We start from the raw sequence: 22,374 nt of genomic DNA on the forward strand, positions 1-22,374 counted from the left end.
GGAATATCTTCAATTTTTCTCCATTTAGAATGATGTTGGCCTGGGGCTTAGCATAGTAACCTTTGTGATGTTGAGATATGTTCCTATTCCTAATTTTTCTAGTGTTTTAGATATAAAGGGGTGCTGTATTTTGTCAAATCCTTTTTCTGTGTCTATTGAGATGATCATATGATTCCTATCTTTACGACTTGATGTGATCAATTACATTTATTGATTTCCGTATGTTGAACCAACCTTGCATCCCTGGGATGAATCCGACTTGATCGTGGTGCACCATCTTTTTGATATGTTTTTGTATTCGATTTGCCAGAATTTTATTGAGAGTTTTTTTGGTGCTGAATATTCCTTTGGTAATGGTGAGAGTAGTTTTTAAAAAATTTTGTAATTTATTCTAATCAGTTATACATGATAGCAGAATGCTCTTTGATTCATTGTATACAAATGGAGCACAATTTTTCACTTCTCCGGTTATGAATGAAGTAGGATCCTACCATTTGTACAATCATATATGTATCTAGGGTTATGTCTGTCTCATTCCACTATCTTTTTCATGTCCATACCCCCTTATCTTCCTCCCCTTTACCCAATCCAAAGTTCCTCCACTCATCTCATGCCCTTCCCCATTATGGATTAGCATCCGTTTTTCAGAGAAAACACCCGGCCTTTGGTTTTTTGGGATTGTCTTACTTCGCTTAGCATGGTATTCTCTAATTCCATCCATTTACCTTCTTTTATTGCTGAATAATATTCCATTGCATACAATTTCTTTATCCATTCATCTATTGAAGGGCATCTAGGTTGGTTCCACAGTTTGGCTATTGTGAATTGTGTTGCTATAAACATTGATGTGGCTGCCTCACTGTAGTATGCTGTTTTAAAGTCCTTTGGGGATAGACTGAGGAGTGGGATAGTGGGATTCCCAGTTTTTTAAGGAATCACCATACTACTTTCCAGATTGGTTATAACAATTTGTAGTCCCACCAGCAATGTATGAGTCTGCCTTTTCCCCCACATCCTCACCAGCACTTATTTTTTTTTAAAGAGAGAGTGAGAAAGGAGAGAGAGAGAGAGAGAGAGAGAGAGAGAGAGAGAGAGAGAGAGAGAGAATTTTAATATTTATTTTTTAGTTCTCGGCGGACACAACATCTTTTTTTTTAAATTATTTTTTTTTATTATTGATTGTTCCAAACATTACAGAGCTCTTGATAAATCATCTTTCATACATTTGACTCTATTGGGTTTTGAACTCCCATTTCTACCCCAAATACAGATAGCAGAATCACATCTGTTACATACTCACATTTTTACATAATAGCATATTAGTGACTGTCTTGATCTGCTACCTTTCCTAACCGCTACTATCCCCCCTCCCCACCCCTCCCACCTTCCCTCTCTGCCTCCTCTGCTGTTGTTCAATTCTCTCCCTTTTTTCCCCCCTCCCCCTTGCCCATCATAACCTCTTATACTTTTGTGTATCATTGAAGGTCTCCTACCATTTGCATATCCTTTCCCTTCTCTCTCCGTTTCTCTCCCCCCATTTGTCTTTGTTTACAGTTAGTCTTTTCCTCATGCTCTTCCTTCCTGTTTTGTTCTTAGTTGCTCTCTTTATATCAAAGGAGACATTTGGCATTTGTTTTTCAGGGCTTGGCAAGCTTCACTTATTAGAGCATAATCTGCTCTAATGCCATCCATTTCCCTCCAAATTCTATGATTTTGTCATTTCTTAGTGCTGCATAATACTCCATTGTATATAGATGCCACATTTTTTTTATCCATTCATCTATTGAAGGGCATCTAGGTTGGTTCCACAGTCTAGCTATTGTGAATTGTGCCGCTATAATCATTGATGTGGCCGTATCCCTATAGTGCGCTCTTTTAAGGTCCTCAGGGAATAGTCCGAGAAGGGCTATGGCTGGGTCAAATGGTGGTTCCATTCCCAGCTTTCCCAGGACTCTCCATACTGCTTTCCAAATTGGCCTCACCATTTTGCAGTCCCACCAGCAGTGTACAAGTGTACCCTTTTCCCCACATCCTCGCCAACACTTATTGTTATTTGACTTCATAATGGCTGCCATTCTTACTGGAGTGAGATGGTATCTTAGGGTGGTTTTGATTTGCATTTCTCTGATTGCCAATGATGGTGAGCATTTTTTCATGTACTTGTTGATTGATTGTATGTCCTCCTCTGAGAAATGTCTGTTCAGGACCTTGGCCCATTTGTTGATTGGATTATTTGTTATCTTATTATTTAATTTTTTGAGTTCTTTGTACATTCTGGATATTAGGGCTCTGTCTGATGTGTGGGGGGTAAAAATTTGTTCCCAGGATGTAGGCTCTCTATTTACCTCTTTTATTGTTTCTCTTGCTGAGAAAAAAACTTTTTAGTTTAAGTAAGTCCCATTTGTTTATTCTTGTTGTTAACTCTTGGGCTATGGGAGTCCTATTAAGGAATTTGGAGCCTGACCCCACAATATGTAGATCGTAGCCAACTTTTTCTTCTATCAGACGCAGTGTCTCTGGTTTGATATCTAGCTCCTTGATCCATTTTGAGTTAACTTTTGTGGCTGGTGAGAGAAAGGGATTCAATTTCATTTTGTTGCATATGGATTTCCAATTTTCCCAGCACCATTTGTTGAAGATGCTATCCTTCCTCCATTGCATGTTTTTAGCCCCTTTATCAAATATAAGATAGTTGTAACTTTGTGGATTAGTCTCTGTGTCCTCTATTCTGTACCATTGGTCCACCCGCCTGTTTTGGTACCAGTACCATGCTGTTTTTGTTACTATTGCTTTGTAGTACAGTTTGAACTCTGGTATCGCTATACCTCCAGATTCACACTTCCTGCTTAGAATTGCTTTTGCTATTCTGGGTCTTTTGTTTTTCCATATGAATTTCATGATTGCTTTATCTATTTCTTCAAGAAATGCCGTTGGGATTTTGATTGGCATTGCATTAAACCTGTAGAGAACTTTGGGTAATATCGCCATTTTGATGATGTTAGTTCTGCCTATCCATGAACAGGGTACATTTTTCCATCTTCTGAGATCTTCTTCTATCTCTCTCTTTAGGGTTCTGTAGTTTTCATTGTATAAATCTTTCACCTCTTTTGTTAGGTTGATTCCCAAGTATCTTATTTTCTTTGGGGATATTGTGAATGGAGTGGTTTTCCTTATTTCCATTTCAGAGGTTTTGTTGCTGATATACAGGAATGCCTGTGATTTATGCGTGTTGATTTTATAACCTGCCACTTTGCTGAATTCATTTATTAACTCTAGCAGCTTCTTTGTAGACCCTTTTGGGTCTGTTAAGTATATTATCATGTCATCCGCAAATAGCGATAATTTAACTTCTTCTTTTCCTATTTTTATGCCTTTAATTTCTTTTGTCTGTCTAATTGCTCTGGCTAGTACTTCAAGAACTAAATTTAATAGAAGTGGTGATAGAGGGCACCCCTGTCTTGTTCCAGATTTTAGAGGGAATGCCTTCAATTTTTCTCCATTTAGGATGATGCTAGCCTGAGGTTTAGCATATATAGCTTTTACAATGTTGAGGTAAGTTCCTGTTATCCCTAGTTTTTCTAGTGTTTTGAACATAAAGTGATGCTGTACTTTGTCAAATGCTTTTTCTGCATCTATTGAGATGATCATATGGTTCTTGTCTTTAAGTCTATTGATGTGGTTAATAGCATTTAATGATTTCCGTATATTGAACCATCCTTGCATTCCAGGGATGAATCCCTTGGTCATGGTGCACAAGTTTTCTGATATGTTTTTGTATTCGATTCGCCAGAATTTTATTGAGAATTTTTGCATCCAAGTTCATTAGAGATATTGGTCTGTAGTTTTCTTTCCTTGAGGTATCTTTGTCTGGTTTTGGGATCAGAGTGATGTTGGCCTCATAGAATGAATTTGGAAGAGCTCCTTCTTTTTCTATTTCTTGAAATAGCTTGAAAAGTATTGGTATTAATTCTTCTTTGAAGGTTTTGTAGAACTCTGCTGTATACCCATCCGGTCCAGGGCTTTTCTTGGTTGGTAGTCTTTTGATGGCTTCTTCAATTTCTTCCTTTGTTATTGGTCTATTTAAATTTTGTGTGTCTTCCTGTCTCAATCTGGGCAAATCATATGCCTTAAGAAATTTATCGATATCTTCACTATCTTCTATTTCATTGGAATATAGGGTTTCAAAATACTTTCTAATTATCTTCTGTATTTCTGTAGTGTCTGTTGTGATATTGCCTTTTTCATCCCGTATGTTAGTAATTTGAGTTCTCTCTCTTCTTCTTTTCGTTAGTATGGCTAAGGGCTTGTCTATCTTATTTATTTTTTCAAAGAACCAAGTTTTAGTTTTATCTATTTTTTCAATGGTTGTTTTTGTTTCAATTTCATTGATTTCTGCTCTAATTTTAATTATTTCTTGTCTTCTACTACATTTGCTGCTGTTTTGCTCTTCCTTTTCTAGATTTTTGAGGCGTAGTGTGAGTTCATTTATTTGTTGGTTTTTTCTTTTTTTGAGGAAAGAACTCCAAGAAATGAATTTCCCTCTTAAAACTGCTTTCATTGTGTCCCATAGATTCCGGTATGTTGTGTCTGTATTATCATTTGACTCTAAGAATTTTTTCATCTCCTCCTTTATGTCTTCTGTAACCCATTGATCATTCAATAACATATTGTTCATTTTCCATGTGGTGTAGGGTTTTTCCTTCCTTCTTTTATCATTGATTTCCAATTTCATTCCATTATGGTCAGATATGGTGCATGGTATAATCTCCACACCTTTATATTTACTAAGAGTTGCCTTATGGCATAATATATGGTCTATCTTTGAGTAGGATCCATGCGCTGCTGAGAAGAACGTGTATCCACTTGATGATGGTTGATATATTCTATATATGTCGGTTAAGTCTAGGTTGTTGATTGTGCTGTTGAGTTCTATAGTTTCTTTATTCAATTTTTGTCTAGAGGATCTGTCTAATGGCGAGAGCGGTGTGTTGAAGTCACCCATAATTATTGTGTTGTGGTCTATTTGACTCTTGAACTTGAGGAGGGTTTGTTTTATGAACGTTGCAGCTCCATTGTTTGGTGCATACACATTGATAATTGTTATGTCATGTTGGTGGATGGTTCCTTTTAACAGTATATAGTGCCCTTCTTTATCTTTCTTGATTAACTTAGGTTTGAAGTTGATTTTATTCGATATGAGTATGGCCACTCCTGCTTGTTTCCGAGGGCCATGTGAGTGGTATGATTTATCCCAACCTTTTACCTTCAGCCTGTGTATGTCTTTTCCTATCATATGAGTCTCCTGAAGGCAGCATATTGTTGTATTTATTTTTTTGATCCAGGTTACCAGCCTGTGTCTCTTGATTGGTGAGTTTAGGCCATTAACATTTAAGGTTACAATTGAGATATGATTTGTACTTCCAGTCATGCTTCTTTATTTATTTATTTTAGTTTGGCTAATTTTACTTTTTGGTTATTTTCCTCCCCCTTTACTGAGCTACTTCTTGCTATTGGTTTTGTGCACTATTTTTCAATTCCTCTTCTTGTAGTATTTTGCTCAAGATACTTTGCAGTGCTGGTTTTCTTGCTGCGAATTCTTTTAGCTTTTGTTTATCATGAAAGATTTTAATTTCGTTGTCAAATCTGAAGCTCAATTTTGCTGGATACAGTATTCTTGGTTGGAATCCATTATTTTTCAGTGTATGAAATACATTGTTCCAGGATCTTCTCGCTTTCAAAGTCTGTGATGAGAAATCAGTCGTTAACCTAATTGATTTACCCCTGACTGTGATCTGCCTCTTTTCTCTCGTAGCTTTTAATATTCTCTCCTTGTTCTGTATGTTGGCTATCTTCATTATTATGTGTCTTGGAGTTGGTCTATTATGGTTTTGAATGTTTGGGGTACTGTAGGCTTCCAGGATTTGGCAATCCATTCTATCTTTCATCTCTGGGAAGTTTTCTACAATTATTTCATTTAATATGCTGTCCATTCCTTTGGTTTGAATCTCTGTTCCTTCTTCTATCCCAATGACTCTCAAATTTGGTTTTTTTATGACGTCCCATATCTCTTGAATAGATTGCTTGTGGGTTTTAAGCATCTTTTCTGTGTTGGCTATACTCTTTTCAAGTTGATAAACCTTGTCTTCATTATCTGATGTTCTGACTTCTACTTGATCAAGTCTATTTGTAATATTCTCGTTTGAATTTTTAATTTGGTTTATAGTTTCCTGCAATTCTAGGATTATCGTTTGATTTTTTTTTAAGATCTCTATCTCCTGGTAGAGCTCGTTCTTTGCCATTTGAATTTGTTTGTTTAATTCATTTTCAAAATATACTTTTATTTCTTGGACTTGCTGTCTCACGTCCTCTCTAATATTCCTTTCCATTTGAGTTAGGTATGCCTTGAGTTCTTTCCCTATCCCTGCTTCTGATGTTTCTATGTCCTCCTGTAGAATTAAGTTCTCTTGCATTGTTTGTACTCCTTTTTTCCCTTGTTTTCTCATGTTGTCCACGTTACTTCCCAGCTCTTTTTGATTGTCGTGTTTCTGCTCTCTTCTATAGCTTTGTTTGGTTCTGTATTACTCTGATGTCTCTCCTTTGTGTTGTTAAACTATGCCTGCTAACTTGGATTCCGCTGGGAAGGAATTCTGACGTCTAAGCTCCAGTGACAACACTCCTCTGCTATGGCGGGCCCCAGGCTCCTTGCTGGAGTGTCCTAAAGGGGGGTGTGACTTGACTATCTCTGTTTGGTTTCAGTTCCCAGTTACGGCAGGCAGGCAGTCTCCAGCCGCCCAGTATCACAGGCCGCTGGCGGGTGATCGGTCGTCTGCGGGCGGCGTTCTCCTACCGCCCCGTTACGCAGGCAGTGGGTGAATTGTCGCCGGCGGGCCTGCGGTTTCCAGCTGCCCACTCGCCAGGGTCTTGCCTCTAGTCTCCTGGTTTCTCCTATTAGTCTTGGTTTCTCCTGTTTTGTTGTTGCAATCTGTCGGAGAGTGGTGGTGGATACTTCAGCTTTCCAAGATGGTGGCCGCTGGTTGCCTCAGTGGAGTGTCCGCTGTTTTGATGTTGTAGTCTGTTTTGATGTTGCAATCTGTCGGAGATTGGTGGTGTATACTTCAGCTTTCCCAGATGATGGCCGCTGACTGCCTCGGTGGAGTGTCCGCTGTGGGGGATGGGGCTGTACCGCTTCCTTCCCCTTCTGAAATCCTGTACTCAGCCCAAGGATCAGTGTGGGCTTGGCTGGCGGGATTCCACCTAATGGCAGTCCCTAATCTCCCTGTTTGCCAATTAATCGCTTCTCTGCGGCGCCACGCCTTCTGTAGCCGAGGGGCAGGCCGCGGGAATCAGTCGGCCTGGATCTCCGGGGGTCCTGCTGCTGGCTGTTGGGATCGACACAACATCTTTGTTGGTATGTGGTGCTGAGGATCGAACCCGGGCCGCACGCATGCCAGGCAAGCGTGCTACTGCTTGAGCCACATCCCCAGCCCCTCACCAGCACTTATTGTTGCTTGTATTTTTGATAACTGTTTTTTAAAATTTGTTGTTTTAGATATGATACATGATAGTTGGGTGTATTTTGACATGCTACATATAGCATACTCTTTCAAATGAGACTGGGTGCATTCAGGGTGATATGGCTATAGACTCTTGATATCCTTTTAAAGATGATCTTTAGAAACGTGTGTTTATATATAGGCATAAAAGGCAACATTTAAATATATAAATCATTTTATCCCTTGCCTTTTTAGCTTAATGTGTATCTTAGAGATCATTTAAAAAAAATTTTTTTTTATTTATTTTTATACAGTTTATTTATTTTTATTTTAAGGAGAAAACCCACAGTGCCTTACACATGCTATGGCAAGTGATTTGCCACTAAGCTACAGCCCCAGCCCCCTTAGAGTTCATTTTGTATTTTTACTTATAGAACTTTTTAAAAAAAAATTCAGTATCTTTATAGATCTTTCTTTATCTATATTATTACTCTCTATAATCAGGAACTAGAAGAATTTGGATATAAAAAAATATTTGTACTTCATTGTGTCATATAACTTAGAGGAAGGGTGCTTTCATCTTTAATTTCTACAAATAGTATAGTGAATATTTTTTCAGAGATGTAAGTGTGCATACATACACATCAGTCTATCATAAAGATTTGTAGATGGAATTGCTGATTACACTACATTTTAAAAACATTTTACTACTTTCTTTTTTTCCTTTTGTGCATATTGTTATAAACAGCATTGGATTTTAAAGGGTGAGTGTGTATAAATGCATAATTCAAAGGATAGGGAACATGCACATGACTTTTCATTAGAAACTGTTTTCTAACTTATTATTATGAAAAATTTCAAACATACAGAAAAGTTGAATGTGCAGTGAACAAACTTTACCTATCACCTAGATTTAACGATTGATATTATGCTGTATTTGCTTTATGTATGTAGGTTTTATGAATCATTTGATAGTGAGTTGCAAACATCATGAACACTTATTCCTGAAATTTCTTTTTTTTTCTTGGTAGAGACATTTTATTTTATTATGTATTTATTTTCTTTGGTACCAGGGTTTGAACCCAGGGCCTTAACTACTAAGCCACATCACTAGACCATTTTATTTTTATTTTTTTTAATTTTGAGACAGAGTCTTGCTAAGTTGCTGAGGCTGGCTTTGAACTTGTGATCTTCCTGCCTCAATTTTCTGAGCTGCTGGGATTACAGGCATGTGCCAGCCAACATGCCCAGCAGTTTATTCCTGAAATTTCAATGAATTTTTTTTATTAGTGAGGACATTTTCCTATATAACCATAAGAAAAATTATGGTTAACAATAACACATAAGTCAATTAACAATAAAAAAGAAAAAAACAAGACAGTAGTAATTCTCAAAATATTCTAATATCTATTCTATACTTAGTTTTGTAGTCACTCATAAAATTATGTCTTTTGTAGCTGGCTGTTTTTTTTTTTTTTTGGAGGGACTAGTTTTTTCTTTCAAAAAGACACTGACACTTGTCAATATTCAATATTAAAACAGTTGCACTGTTGGTTTCTCTTTATCCCAGCTGGCCCCCCAAAGACCACAACAAAGAAGAGTACATTTTAAGCTAATAAGCTATAGGATGTACACCTAACAGACCTCATAGAAATCTCACTTAAAAGTGGGGTTGGGTTAGGAAAGAAACTTTGAAAGATCTGTAGCTGATATTTTAAGCAAGATCCAGTTAAGGCTTAAACATAGTTAATGATTGTTATGTGTTCTTTTAATTTAGAACAAGGGTCTGAAATGATGACTGGGGGACCAAATCTGGCCCACTATTTTTTTATAAATAAAATTTTGTTGGAGTGTATTCATATTTATTTGTACTGTCTATGCTACTTTCACACAATAGCATCAGAGTTGAGTGGTTGGAACACAGGCTATCTGACCTCCAAAGACTAAAGTGTTTACTGTGGGGTCTTTTATAGAAAAAAAAATTGTAGACCCCTGGTCTAGAACAATAGATTGACTTTGTCATCTTTTAAAATTTTTCCCCATGTCATTAATTTTTAAAAGTGACAAGGCAAATTGTTTTATGTAATATCTCATTCTGAATTTTGCTTGATCCTCACCTGACTTGGGATCATTTATTTTTTCCCTCTATCTCTTGTATTTTTTGCAAAGTGGATCTAGAGGCTTGATTATATTCAGGTTTAAGTTTTTTGCAAAAATATTCATATTTGTATTTACTTTCAATTGTATCATATCATATGATACATATAATATCTGGATGTTCCCTTTTAGAGATGTTAACTTCAGTTCAAGGTTCAGGTTGAGTATCCGCCTTATCCTTCATTATAATGTTTAGGATCAAGCTTTTTCTTTATGGTTTTAGTAGCCCCTGATAATTTCTGCCTAAATGCACTGTTTCATATAAAGGGTTACCCTTTTTATGAAAAAGTCTTACATACACTAGCTGGACGTTTTTTCCCCTATAAAGAAAAACTTTCCCTTATGGGTTCTTTGGTTCCACTAAAACACAGAGGAAGTGTATAATAAATGTATTATGGTTTAGATACGTGGTATCCCCCACAAGCTCATGTGTGAAGACAGTACAAGAAGGTTGAGAGGTGAAATCATCAGATTATGAGAGCTTTAACCTAATGAGTGGGTTAATCCACTGATATGGATTAACTGTGTGATAACCATAGACAGGTAGGATGTAGCTGGAGGAGGTAGCATCTTGGATGCTTTGGGATTTATAATTTTTGTCCCTAGTGAGCAGAGCTGTCTTTGCTTCTTGGTGGCTATGTCCTGAACTGCTCTTTTCCACCATGTGCTTCTACCATGATGTTCTGTGTCACCGTTGGCTCAGAGCTATGGAGCCAACTGATCATGGACTGAACCTCTGAAACTATAAGTCCCTAATGAACTTTTCCTTCTCTACTTGTTCTTGTTAAGTCTTTGGTCACAGCAGTAAAAAAGCTGACTAAAGCAAGATACATGATTTATTTCTTTTTTTATGAATTTTCAATGTATTAATTTTGTGAATAGGTGCCTTAGCAAGCTTCAGTAGTGAACAATGAATTTTATATGTGTGTATATATATATATGAGGGTATGTATATATGTATGCATGTATGTGTATGGTAACAGCTTTGTTGAGATATAATTCATATGTAGTACAATTTACAGTTTACAATTTACAATTGATAGTTACAGAGCTTACCAATTTAAAGTGTACAATTCAGTAGTTTTTAGTTCATTCACAAGAGTTGTGTGACTGTCAACCCCCAAAGAAACTGCTTGCCCATTTCCCCTCACCTCTTAGTCTTACATGACCACTAATCTACTTACAGAATTTCTGTATATTATGCTGAGGGCCATTGTCAAGTAGGAATGACGCTTCAAAATTTCCTTGCCAGCGTACCCCATGTTAAATGGATTTCGCTGTTGACATTGCATGTAAGGTGACCTTGCTCAAGGACCAAGGCGGATCCGGGTTTAGAGCTGATCAGGTTTGAGGAAGTATCCTGCTCCTTAGGGTGTTCCCGGTTTAAGACAAAAGGAGTTTTAGGGAATTGGGAGGTTGAAGATTATTGCTGCTGGGAGTAGGGCGTGCCTGCTACCTGAGTTCCCGCTGAGTTCTCCTGGAGAAAAAGTATTTAGGACGTGTATTGTGGGGGAGATTGAGATTTCCCCTGAGCCTGTGTGGAGGCCGCTGTGAGTTCGGGAATAAAGATTTGCTGTTTGAATCTACAAAGTTGTGTGGTGGCTCATGATTCAGTGCCAGCCGAGACACTGGCAATATTATACAAATCTCTACAGATTTTCCTGTTATGTACATCTTATGTATATGGGATTATATAAATAGAATAATATATAAAGAGATTTTTCCTGCTTTCTTTCATTTAGCATGTTTTAATGGTACGTACATCCATGTTTTGCATGTATTAATACTTCATTCTTTTTGTTGCCAAATAGTATTCCATTGTATTAATATACCATCTTTGATTTTCTGTTCATCAATTGGTGGACACAGATTTTATATATTTTAAACATTATTATGAATTTTCATAGTTTTAATTAGTTTAATTCTATTGTAGTCATGGTTTTTATTTAAAAAATTTAATTGACACATAAAAATTAAACATTTATGGGGTACTATGTGATGTTTTAATACATATATATGTATTGTATAATATTAGAATTATGTTAATCATTGTCTGTACATTTATTTGATGCTCAAAATATTCCATGTTAGTTCAGTGAGAATCCCTTCAAATTTGTTTCTGTATGATATTTCCTATATGCTTTTTTTTTCCCCAACAGACTTTTATTTTTTTTTTAATTTTATTTTTTTATTGGTTGTTCATAACATTACAAAGCTCTTGACATATCATATTTCATACATTAGATTGAAGTGGGTTATGAACTCCCAATTTTACCCCAAATGCAGATTGCAGAATCACGTCGGTTACACATCCACAATTTTACATAATGCCCAATTAGTAATTGTTGTAACTTTCTTGTACAATAAGAACCTCAGATTTATCTTGGAACATTTTTCATCCCAGACTTATAATCAGCTATTTTTCTGACTATCCCTTATTTATTTTATTGGAAAATAGTGCTTAGAGACCATAATATGTGCAGTGGATGTGTTTATTAATACTGTTCTATTACACTTTTTGTTATTTTTTGTGGACTGAGCTAAGAAGTTATTTTTAAAAGATGAGATATAATCTTGAACTTATACTGATAATTCTTATTTTTAGGTGTTTCATAATTTTTAGCTTTAACTTAATTTAAAAAATTAATTTAACTTAATTTTACATTAACTTAATTTTAAAAATTAACAGCATTAAAATAATCATCTTTTCTTTGTTTTAAAATATGCTTTTAATAGTTTCACAGTATCATTACTCATTAATACAAGCAATACATGTCGTTTGAAAGCTATGTTAAATTCTAAGACCCTCCATATTCCGTCTTCTTGTTTAAAATTTTATTCATTTCACATTGTTACTCTATTGCTCACTGTACTTCATCCAGACTGCATTTCATTCTTTTCCTTGAACTTGCCAAATTTATTTATGAGTACTCATCTCTATACTTGCATTCTCTACCTAAAGTATTCTTTTCCCAAATTTTTACTGGTTAGATTATTCCTATCACTTCAGGAAACACCCAAATAACACCTTTTCAGACGGTCTCTCTCTAAATACTAGGTATATTTTAGATGGATATCCCCAGTTACTCTCTGTCTCATTGTTAGAGTTTGGATGTGAATTATCCCCCAAAATCTCTGAGTGAGTCAATGCAAGAAGGGTTAGAGGTGATATGATTGGGTTATGAGAATCTTAACCCTGCCACTGAATTAATCCCCTGACAGGGATTAGCTGAGTGGTAACTGCCGTAGAATGTGGCTGTTGGAGATGGTCGTTAGGAGCATGTCTTTAGGGTATGTATTTGCTGAGCAAATTCTCTGCTTCCTGATTCACTTTGTGAGCCACTCTCCTCCTCCACACTCTTCTGCCATGGAGTTCTGCTTATTTTGAGCCCTACAGGATGGATCTGACTGTCTATGGTCTGAAACTGAGAGCCCCCAAATAAAATTTTCCTCCTTAAAATTGTTCCTGTCAGGTCCCTGAGGAAAAATTTATTTGGGGGCTCTCAGTTTCAGATCATAGACAGTCAGTCAGGAGGAAAAAAAAAAAGATGACTAAAACACTCATTATTCTGTTTATTTTCTAGCAGGCATCACATTTGTTTGTTTGTTTGATGGGCTGGGGGTGTGGTTCAGTGGGAAAGTGCTTGCCTAGCTCTGGGTTCGATCTTAGCACTGCCAATAAATAAATAAATAAACAAACAAACAAATAAATAAATAAAAAATGCATGCGATTGTTTGTTGATATCTGTTTTTCATATAGAATATAGTTGTATGGAGGTAGAAACCTTGTTCCCTTTTCACTGCTGTAGTCCAGTCAGTAGCACAAGTGGTTGTTGAATAAATATTTGACTGATAAATGAATGTGGCAATGTCAGTTTACTTTGGTGATTTTCTTTTTTTTGAACAGTATTCAGATCCCTGTAGGAGCAAAGAAGTCTGAAAGTTGGTGTGATCAGAAGTTATAGAGGTAATACATTTGGTAGAAAGACAAGGTGATTAGGATTTGATTACGCTGCTGAATTTATTTAATTATTGAACTGACTCATCTATAACAGTATCTTGGTTAGACAGACAAGTGTTGGGATGAAAGGAAAACCCAGATGAGTTTCTAAGAATACTTGTGTTAGGAATGAGCGTATGAGACAACTAGAGAAATTATGGATTTAAAATTTTTTTGGTTCTCATCTCATATCTCATATCTAACATGTGTTTTCTAATCAAGACTCTTAGTATTACAAAGAAGAAAATCACATTTATAACAGAAATATGGATAAGTGTGGGTGTATTATAAGGAAATTTTTAGAAATAGCTTGGTATTGAAGAAGGTAGAGCTGTGAACTCTTAGGAATGAAAGCAATGTTCCGTTTTTCCCCCAAATTATTTGTGCATCTGCTCTTTTAATTTTTATTCACTTAATGAGTATTTATAGAGCAACTTGTTCATGTGATGCACTGCTGTAGGTGTTCAGCAAACGAAATGTACAAATCTTTTTCATTTATATCTTAATGGGAAAGATGGATAATAATCAACAGAAATAAATGTATATTACTATAAATAAGAATAAATGTTAAGGAGAAAAAAACAAAAAGCCAGAAAGGACCAGGACATGTTGAAGAGGAAGTTTCAGATAAAGTAACTGAGAAAGTCTTCTCTGAGAGAGTGACATTTGAATCACATAAAAAAGTTAGGCTACTCATCATGAGGCTGTCCAGTGAAAGAGTGTTCCAGGCAGAGGGAATAGAAGTACTCTAGAGCGGAAGTATGCATGATATATCAGAGAAAGAGCAAGGGAGCCAGTCTCACTAGAGAAGGGAGTAAAGGGGCCTGGCCAAAGATGAAGTTAGAGAAAGAAAAGGGAGCCAGATCTTGTAAGTCCTTATAGGTCATGACAAGAACTTTGATTATGTTTTGTTTCGTTTTTGGTACTGGGAATTAAACCCAGGGGTGTTAACTACTGAGCCATGTCCTTAACCCTTGTTATTTTTTACTTTGAAGTAGTGTCTTGCTAAGATGCTTAGGTCCTTGCTAATTTACACAGGCTGACCTTGAGCTTAAAATCCTCCTCAACCTCCCAAAGTTGCCGAGATTACAGGTGTGTGCTACCATACTTGGCAAGAATTGTGGTTGAGATTACAGGCATGTGCTACCATCCTGGCAAGAATCGTGGTTTTTATTCTGAGTAAAACTAAGAATCATTGGAAGATTTTGCTGTTGGCTGACTTCCTTTGGCAAGCCTCAGACAGTCCCTTCTGCTACCTAATTAACTTTCTCTGTTTAGCTGTCCAGCTGAGTCTTCATTCTTTAGTTTCCTACTTTCAGATTCAACACAGTGGAATCTGATTGGCTCATGTCAGTTAAGTCAGGTTGTGGAAATTATACATAGCCAGCTAGATAGTGAATTGGCTAATCTTTGGTTAGATGTTTGTCTTTAGCCCTGTCAGTAGTGACCTGGATAGAGGAACATATGGTTGGGTGCCGCAGTCTGGCTGGGCACAATTCAGGAGCCACTTGTCAAAAGAAACGAACTTTAGTTTTAGAACACACATACCACACCACACAGCTCCTCAGGAAAACCCCTCAGAGCCCAACTGCCACCACTGGCTTCCCACAAGCCTCTCAACTTCCCCCACTCCTCCTGCTCTTGAGGCAGATTGGCTGGGTCGTGTGGGCGGAGCCAAAAAAAGTCCCCCAATGAACAGCTCCGTGGTCTGAAAGGGCGGGGAAACAGCCCAATGAGCATCACCACAGAGGAGCCAGTCAGTTGGCAGCTAGAAGTTTGCTGGGGCTGCTGTGAGCCAGTCATCAGCTGGCAGCTGGAAGTTTGCTGGCAGCTAGAAGTTTGCTGGGGCCCCTTCGGCTGTGGCTCTCAACAGTTGGGGCAGTTGCTGACAGCCAGGTGTTGTCTCATGTGTCATACTTCTATTCTGCGGCTTTGGTCTACTTAAAAGATGATCATCTCCACTTTCTGTATCTTCTCTGCTCCCTTCTTATCACCAAAATTTGAGGTGGAAATGTAGAATTTCTTTTTATTAATTATTGTATATTTATTGCATACTCATAGTGGGCCAAGGCAATCTGAGGACAAAGCAGTGAATAAGATGAAATAGATTTTTGCAGTCATAAAACTCACCTTCTCCACCTGCATTTTAGATGGAAAAAATAGGTAATAAAGAAGCAGATAAATCATATTTTAGATTGTAGTTGTTGCTATAAAGAGAGGAGCTTTTTGAGGACATGGCATTGGAATTTAGGCTGCTTACCCATTTCAGTATCAATAGCTTTAACCTTTTAAAACTGGTTGTTGTTACCCCGCCCCCCCCATTTCTTATCATTAACGTGGTTATGTAATCTTTGCCTGAAAGAAGACCTGTTAGTGGCCCCCAACCCAGAACAAATGGGAGGAGTATATACATATATAGGAGAGTCTATTCCAAGAATTTTCAGATAGTAGACCTAAAACATAAGGTAGATTATAGTTTATATAATATTTTATAACAATTTTTGGAAATGTTTACTCATATATATTATTCAGAAGTTGGCTGATCATATTTCCAAGTTTTTGAAAGAAAAAGTTCTAACGTTTCTTCACAAAGGTTCTGAAAATAATTAGTGTTCATTTACATGTTTTCTTATTGTTTCCATAGTTTGTAAGTGAAAAATAATTATTCATTTTAAATAGAGATTTTAAGAGTATGTGTATATGTGTGTTTTGAAGACTAAATTGAAGATAAAGGACATGAGAGTCTAATATTTTATTTATCAATAAGGGGTTATTCCTTATCTGCAAAACTAATAAAAAAATATTAAATCCTAATGTTTTTTGTTAAACATGTAGGCTAGTTCCTGGAGAATTGAGCAGCCTTAATATGATTCATATTTGAGATATGAAGTTATATTTAAAGGGTATTAATGATATTTAAACTTTAGAGATAACTAATTCTAATAACCAAGCCAACTGGAAACTGAACTGTATTCTTTGTAAGGCTGGCAGAGCATATTAATAGAATATCTGAAGAGGAATAAGATAGATGAGTAAATATAATGTGTATTTCTTTTTCATTAGCTGTGTTCTTAATTATCAGAAATCAGTAAAATTTATATATTGAGTTATATAATCTTCCCTCTGAGGTGATCTCATCTTCATCAGTTTTATATCAGATATAAATAAGATGCATATTATATTTGGCCCCCAAATATAGTTTATTTTCTTGAATGATTTATTCATTTTCTAATTCTTTCCAAAAGGGAATTATTGTGGTCAAAGGACAATTTTTAATGTCTGACAACAGAGAATCTATTGAGTAAGTTTTGCTGTTTTAATAGATATTCACCCTTTAAGCATTATGCTATAGACAGAAACCTTTAGTGATATAAAGACATGGAGAAAATGTTTAATGCATGTGTGTGAGTTGTACAGTATACTTTGAAAAAACCCTGGTAGAATATACAATAAAATATTAGCTATGTTAAGTTATATTAACTATGGTTGTAATTTTTGTGTGGTGAAATTATAGTGTCTTGTATGTGTATGGATGTGTTTTCTCTATTATCTGATTCTTCTTTATTTGATACCCAGAAAACAGTTTTTAATATAAAAACAATTATCATTTACTCAGTTATAGAATACAAGGAAGAGCTCATTTAAAGACATTTTGTATTAAAAAAAACATTGAATGCACAATATTGGTTGACGGTGTGTTTTAGTTGCTGACATCGATTTGTAGTTTTAGGCTGCCTTAAATGATACAAATGTGTAGTTCAGAGAAGGAAGTAAAGTCCACTGGAATCTCTGCAAACCCTGCCTTCCTCCTCTTTCCCTTTCTCTCCTACCTGCATGCTGTGGATTTTACTCTTTCAAGGAGTCCACCAGGAGAGTTCAGAATGACTTTCTCATTCTTTCTCTGTAAGTTCCTTTTTCATCTTCTAATTTGTGTACTCAGGTGAGGTCCTTGCATCTTTTTTCTACTATCCGTCTTTTTCACAAGTACCATTTACCACATTATCTGAGGGGAACAGGAAAGGAAAAGATATTAGAATTGGCCTCTAGAATCCAAGCAACGTGATCTGATAGGTGATGACTAGAAAAGTAGCTAATCAATGAATTCCATTTAGTTTATAGCATTTTAATGGAGGAATTGGAATTCATAAAGAATTTTGTGGTATCTTAAATTTTAATGACACCTGAACAGAAATCTTAAATGGTAACTTCATATTCTGAAATGCATGGGGCAGGTTATAAGCTAACAGCAATATGTAAATCATCTAAAGATAACTGTGAGCCTCAAATTCCCACTCGGGGTAACCAGGAGCTTACATAAGACGTAGTATTTTAACCAACTCATGTCTACCACCACCTAATAACAGGGTTCATATGGAGAATTGTATGTCATCCACTGAGACCTGTATAGGGCAGCATAATGAACATATTCTGACATGTTGCAGAAGTGTTCAAGTACATGGAAAGAAGAGCAATGGAAGTAGCACTTCAGAGGAATTTGCAAATTGGAAGAACTGAAAGAAATCAGCCAGTGAGACTCCATGTCTCCTATAACTTCCCACTTGGGAAACCTGGCTCTAGACAAATGCTTGGGTAGGGGAGAATCTTTCATAGAGAAAAAAAAAATTAAGTTAGTGAAGCTCTTAGAGATCTGATTTGTGCTTTGTCAATATGGTATAAGACCTTGGAAATGGTATTGCCTATTTGTATTATATCCTAATAAAGGATCTCAGTGAAAGTGTTTTCACTCAGGTGAAAATGTATATTTTTAATGGACTTTAACGTTCTATTTTTTCTCAGGTTCTTCTTTTATTTCTTTAGTTCTGTGCACCTTGCTTGGATAATGATCTATGTAGACTAGCTGACATTTTGTTGTGTTTGGTTTGAATCTTCCTATACAGTTATGCAATGCTTAACATTGTGTACATATTTTGAGACATCTCATTAGGCATTTTATTGTGGGAACATGGTAAGTGTACACTTTACACAAAGCTGGATAATATAGGTCAATAACTTGACATGGTCTCAAGACTCTCAGTAAGAACAAGGTGTATGAAGTTGCTTCTGGTATAATGCTGCACATTCTTTTACAGTAAACTTGTATAAGTATAAGGAGTACACTCTAAAATAACAATAAAAAGTATGGCACAGTGAATATATAAACCAGTGACATGTTTTTTTGTTAAGTATTATATACTATATGTAATTTTATCTGCTATACTTTCATATGACTGGAAGTGCAGTAGGTTTGCTTATACCAATATCACCACAAATGTGAGCAATACACTACACTATGACATTCGGACAGCTACTGAGTTACTAGGTGATTGGTACTTTTCAGCTTCATTGTAATCTTATGGGATTGCTATGATTATGTTCAGTCTGTTGCTGATTATATTAGGTACAAAATTATGCACAGGAACACATACACAGGAAATGAAAAGTTTGGGGGAAAAAACCAAGAAGTGATTCAAGAGGAGATAGTATATGATAAAAGTTAATAAGATAGATGTGACAGATACACTATGACATAATTTTGTACCTAATATATCAGTGGTTCAAAATCTGGAACTTTGTAGAAGCTTTATTTTTTAAAAAGAGAAGTGCTTTTGTGTTTCTGCAGATTTGGCATGGAGTAGGCTGAGGTCAGATTTGGTTATACTGGGTTTGAGCTGTTGGGTCCAGGTAGAGATGTTAATGGACATAATAGCCTTAGAGCACAAGAGACCCATTAGGAAAACATCAGTGAAAGTGTGGTAGTGGAGGTCATCTCCATATTGTTTTAGTTCATTTCACCCATTTCTTATAAGCTTGCTGTGATGAGCAAAAACAGATATAGTTTCTTCCCTTTGTTCTTTCCTATAGACAAAGAAACTTAAAACTGAAGAATTTTTTTACAAAATTACCTGGCAGATTCTTAAAACATCATCTCTGTCTCTGCTAGATTTCTATAGCAGGACCCAGTTGCAACTGGATTATAAATTTATCAGAAAATTTATGTGCATCTAAAAGGAATGTAAACACATGCCAATTATGAGTTTATGGGGGGGGGAATGAATCTGGTGGTGATTTCTCAACCCGGAAAATAAAAATCTTGGAGAAAAATTTTTAAGATCTCTTTTATTTGAGTCTTACATTTTCTCTTTGCTGTCCTTTCCTTTCATCTCTTTATTTTTTCTGGATTTTGTAACATTATCAGTTCCAAAGCAGAGATATTTCTTAATAAGCAATTAATTATTTCCTAATATCTAATTTTTTAAATTTTTTCATCTACTCTTAAAGACATTGAAAATGTGATATTAATGTAACTTTAACAACTACAGATATCGGGAGGCAATTCAGAAGTGGGATGAAGCACTGCAGTTAACCCCAAATGATGCTACCCTCTATGAGATGAAATCACAGGTAATAATTTGCAAAATTTCACTTTGATTGTGAAATTATGCTGTTTGTTTGGTGAGCAGTGATTAACCAAAATAGTGTTTCCTCCCATTTTTCTTTTAAAAATATAATTTATTTAAAATTTTATCATAGTATTTATGGCTGTGCCATATAAATAAAATTAGAAATTTATTTGCCTTAACAATGAATGTAACTGTTATTTAACCTAATTGTAAGATATCCATATACTTATATCTAATCAATTATATCTTTTAAAAAGTTACATTGTAGTGGAACACCTATAGCTTATTTTTCTTCAAAATTAGGATGAATTGGGTTCTGTATGAAATTTCTCTAAAAATAGCTGAGGCCCTAGCATTGGTTAGATTAGATGCACCTTATTAATAGTTTAAAAGTTACATTTGTTTTTAAAAATACATTTTTTAGTATTTTGTAGGAAAGTCTATAAAGAAAACCTCTGAGCACTCAAATTAGGCTATCCAAGCAACTTCAAAAGTCTCAGAACATTAACCACATTTTTGGTAGAGTTCATCCTTGATCTGGGTGCCTAATAAATGTTTTTCAGATAATGATGTCAAACATGAAACACATGCTTTATTAATTTGATTTTAGTTTATCCAGAAAAACTTGAATAAATTATGTCCACTGAAGCAAGTACTATGAGGACCTTCATTTCTCAATCTTAAAATATTTATATAATAAGGCATAATTTAGGGCAAACTGTATGAAAACTTTAATTTGGAGCCTGATAATGATGCTGTCATAAAAATGTTAATGCCCCCAACAATTATAGATAAAACCCAACCCTTTCTCATAGACTAAAAGTGGAGAAGACTTAAACTCCCTGATTTTTCTGGTTTTTATGGTTTTAAAAGCCCAGTTATGAGGATGTCTGTGGAGTGTCAAAATAATTTTCACATGAGGGAGATGTTCACTAGGGACAGGATGGCTGGCTGAACAAATTAATTTACCTCCTTGAATAGCAAAGTTTGGAGTTTTCTTAACAAACACATTGTAAATGGAATAAATAAAAGTGGAAATGGGAGTTCAAATAGATCTGAATTACCATGTCCAGAATAGGACCACTTGGTTTTGACCAGATAGACATAGAATTCAGTAGCTGGAAAGGGAGAGTTTTATTTTCTTATTATTTTAGGAGATAAAAGACTAAATTTCTGATCTCGCATAGCAAAGGAGGGATAAAAACCACTGAAATGCTTTGTTTACCAGATTAAAATATACTCAAGAAATGAAAATCTTCGTTTATTAATCAGTATTTTATTAGTTTATATATATATAAACTAATAAACTACTGATTAATTACTCAGTTTTTCTCTTCTTTTTCCTTTTGGCTTATAGGTTCTGATGTCTCTTCATGAAATGTTCCCAGCAGTACATGCTGCAGAAATGGCTGTACAACGAAACCCACATTCATGGGAGTCTTGGCAAACTTTGGGGCGTGCTCAGCTTGGATTAGGAGAGATAGTCCTGGTAAGGATGTCAGATCATTATAATTCTGAATTTTAAAGTTTATTTTGACATATTTTTGATCAACCAAACCTGAAGGCAAGTAGTCATTTCTCAAGTCTGTATAAAAAATAAATAGAAAATCACCTCTTTAAAAGCGTTATTTTATAAACACAGATCAAAGCTATTACTGAACATCTTTTATGATTTTTAGCACCAATTATATCAGGATAAGAGTATTTTTCAGCTATTTGGTATCATGAAAATTAAAAAATAAAAATTTAACTTAAAACATTAGCATTTGGTTAACCATATTTAAACAGACAATAAGCAACTTCTGGCTTTGTTCTTTGGATCATTAGGTTTACTGTATTATAAAGTGATAACAGTGTTATCATGGAATGAAGCCACTAATAGATTTTGTAGGGAAAAGAAGACAGAATATGGGAGATAAATGATGCTAAATATTTAAACTGAAAAGTTGCTGGACTTAGGGGAAAGTGGGGAAGGGTAGAAACTTATGAAAATAAAATAGTCATTATGTGAAATTTACTATCAATGGTACTAAGTGCATCTCTTTTTTTCCTTTATTGGCACATTATAATTATACATAATTGTGTAATTATAATATATGTACACACAATAAAACAGTATAATTTTTTTAGAAATCAAAAATTTAATGACAAATGCAAATACAACCAAATCAATAATAATATTAAATGTGAATAATTGAAAAAACTATCAAAAAAGAGAGGTTTTCAGATTGCAGTTTTTTAAGCAATTTATTTATAATTTATTCATTGTTCAATATTTTTATTTTATTTTTTAAAATTTGTTTTAATTTATATTTTATATTTG

The 22,374-nt window shown here is 35.3% G+C and overlaps 1 protein-coding gene across 5 annotated transcripts in view; it reads left to right on the forward strand.

Moving 5' to 3' along the window:
- Ttc33 (tetratricopeptide repeat domain 33) overlaps positions 1-22,374 on the forward strand; it is a 51,553-nt gene that overhangs the window by 27,111 nt on the left and 2,068 nt on the right. For all 5 annotated transcript variants that reach the window (XM_077800098.1, XM_026410235.2, XM_026410234.2 and 2 more), the window contains 2 exons: positions 19,971-20,052; positions 21,409-21,540. In XM_077800098.1, the coding sequence (XP_077656224.1) occupies positions 19,971-20,052; positions 21,409-21,540 (214 nt within the window). The remainder of the gene's footprint in view (positions 1-19,970; positions 20,053-21,408; positions 21,541-22,374) is intronic.

This window comes from Urocitellus parryii, chromosome 1, assembly GCF_045843805.1.
Source record: "Urocitellus parryii isolate mUroPar1 chromosome 1, mUroPar1.hap1, whole genome shotgun sequence".
Classification (NCBI taxonomy): Eukaryota; Metazoa; Chordata; class Mammalia; order Rodentia; family Sciuridae; genus Urocitellus; species Urocitellus parryii.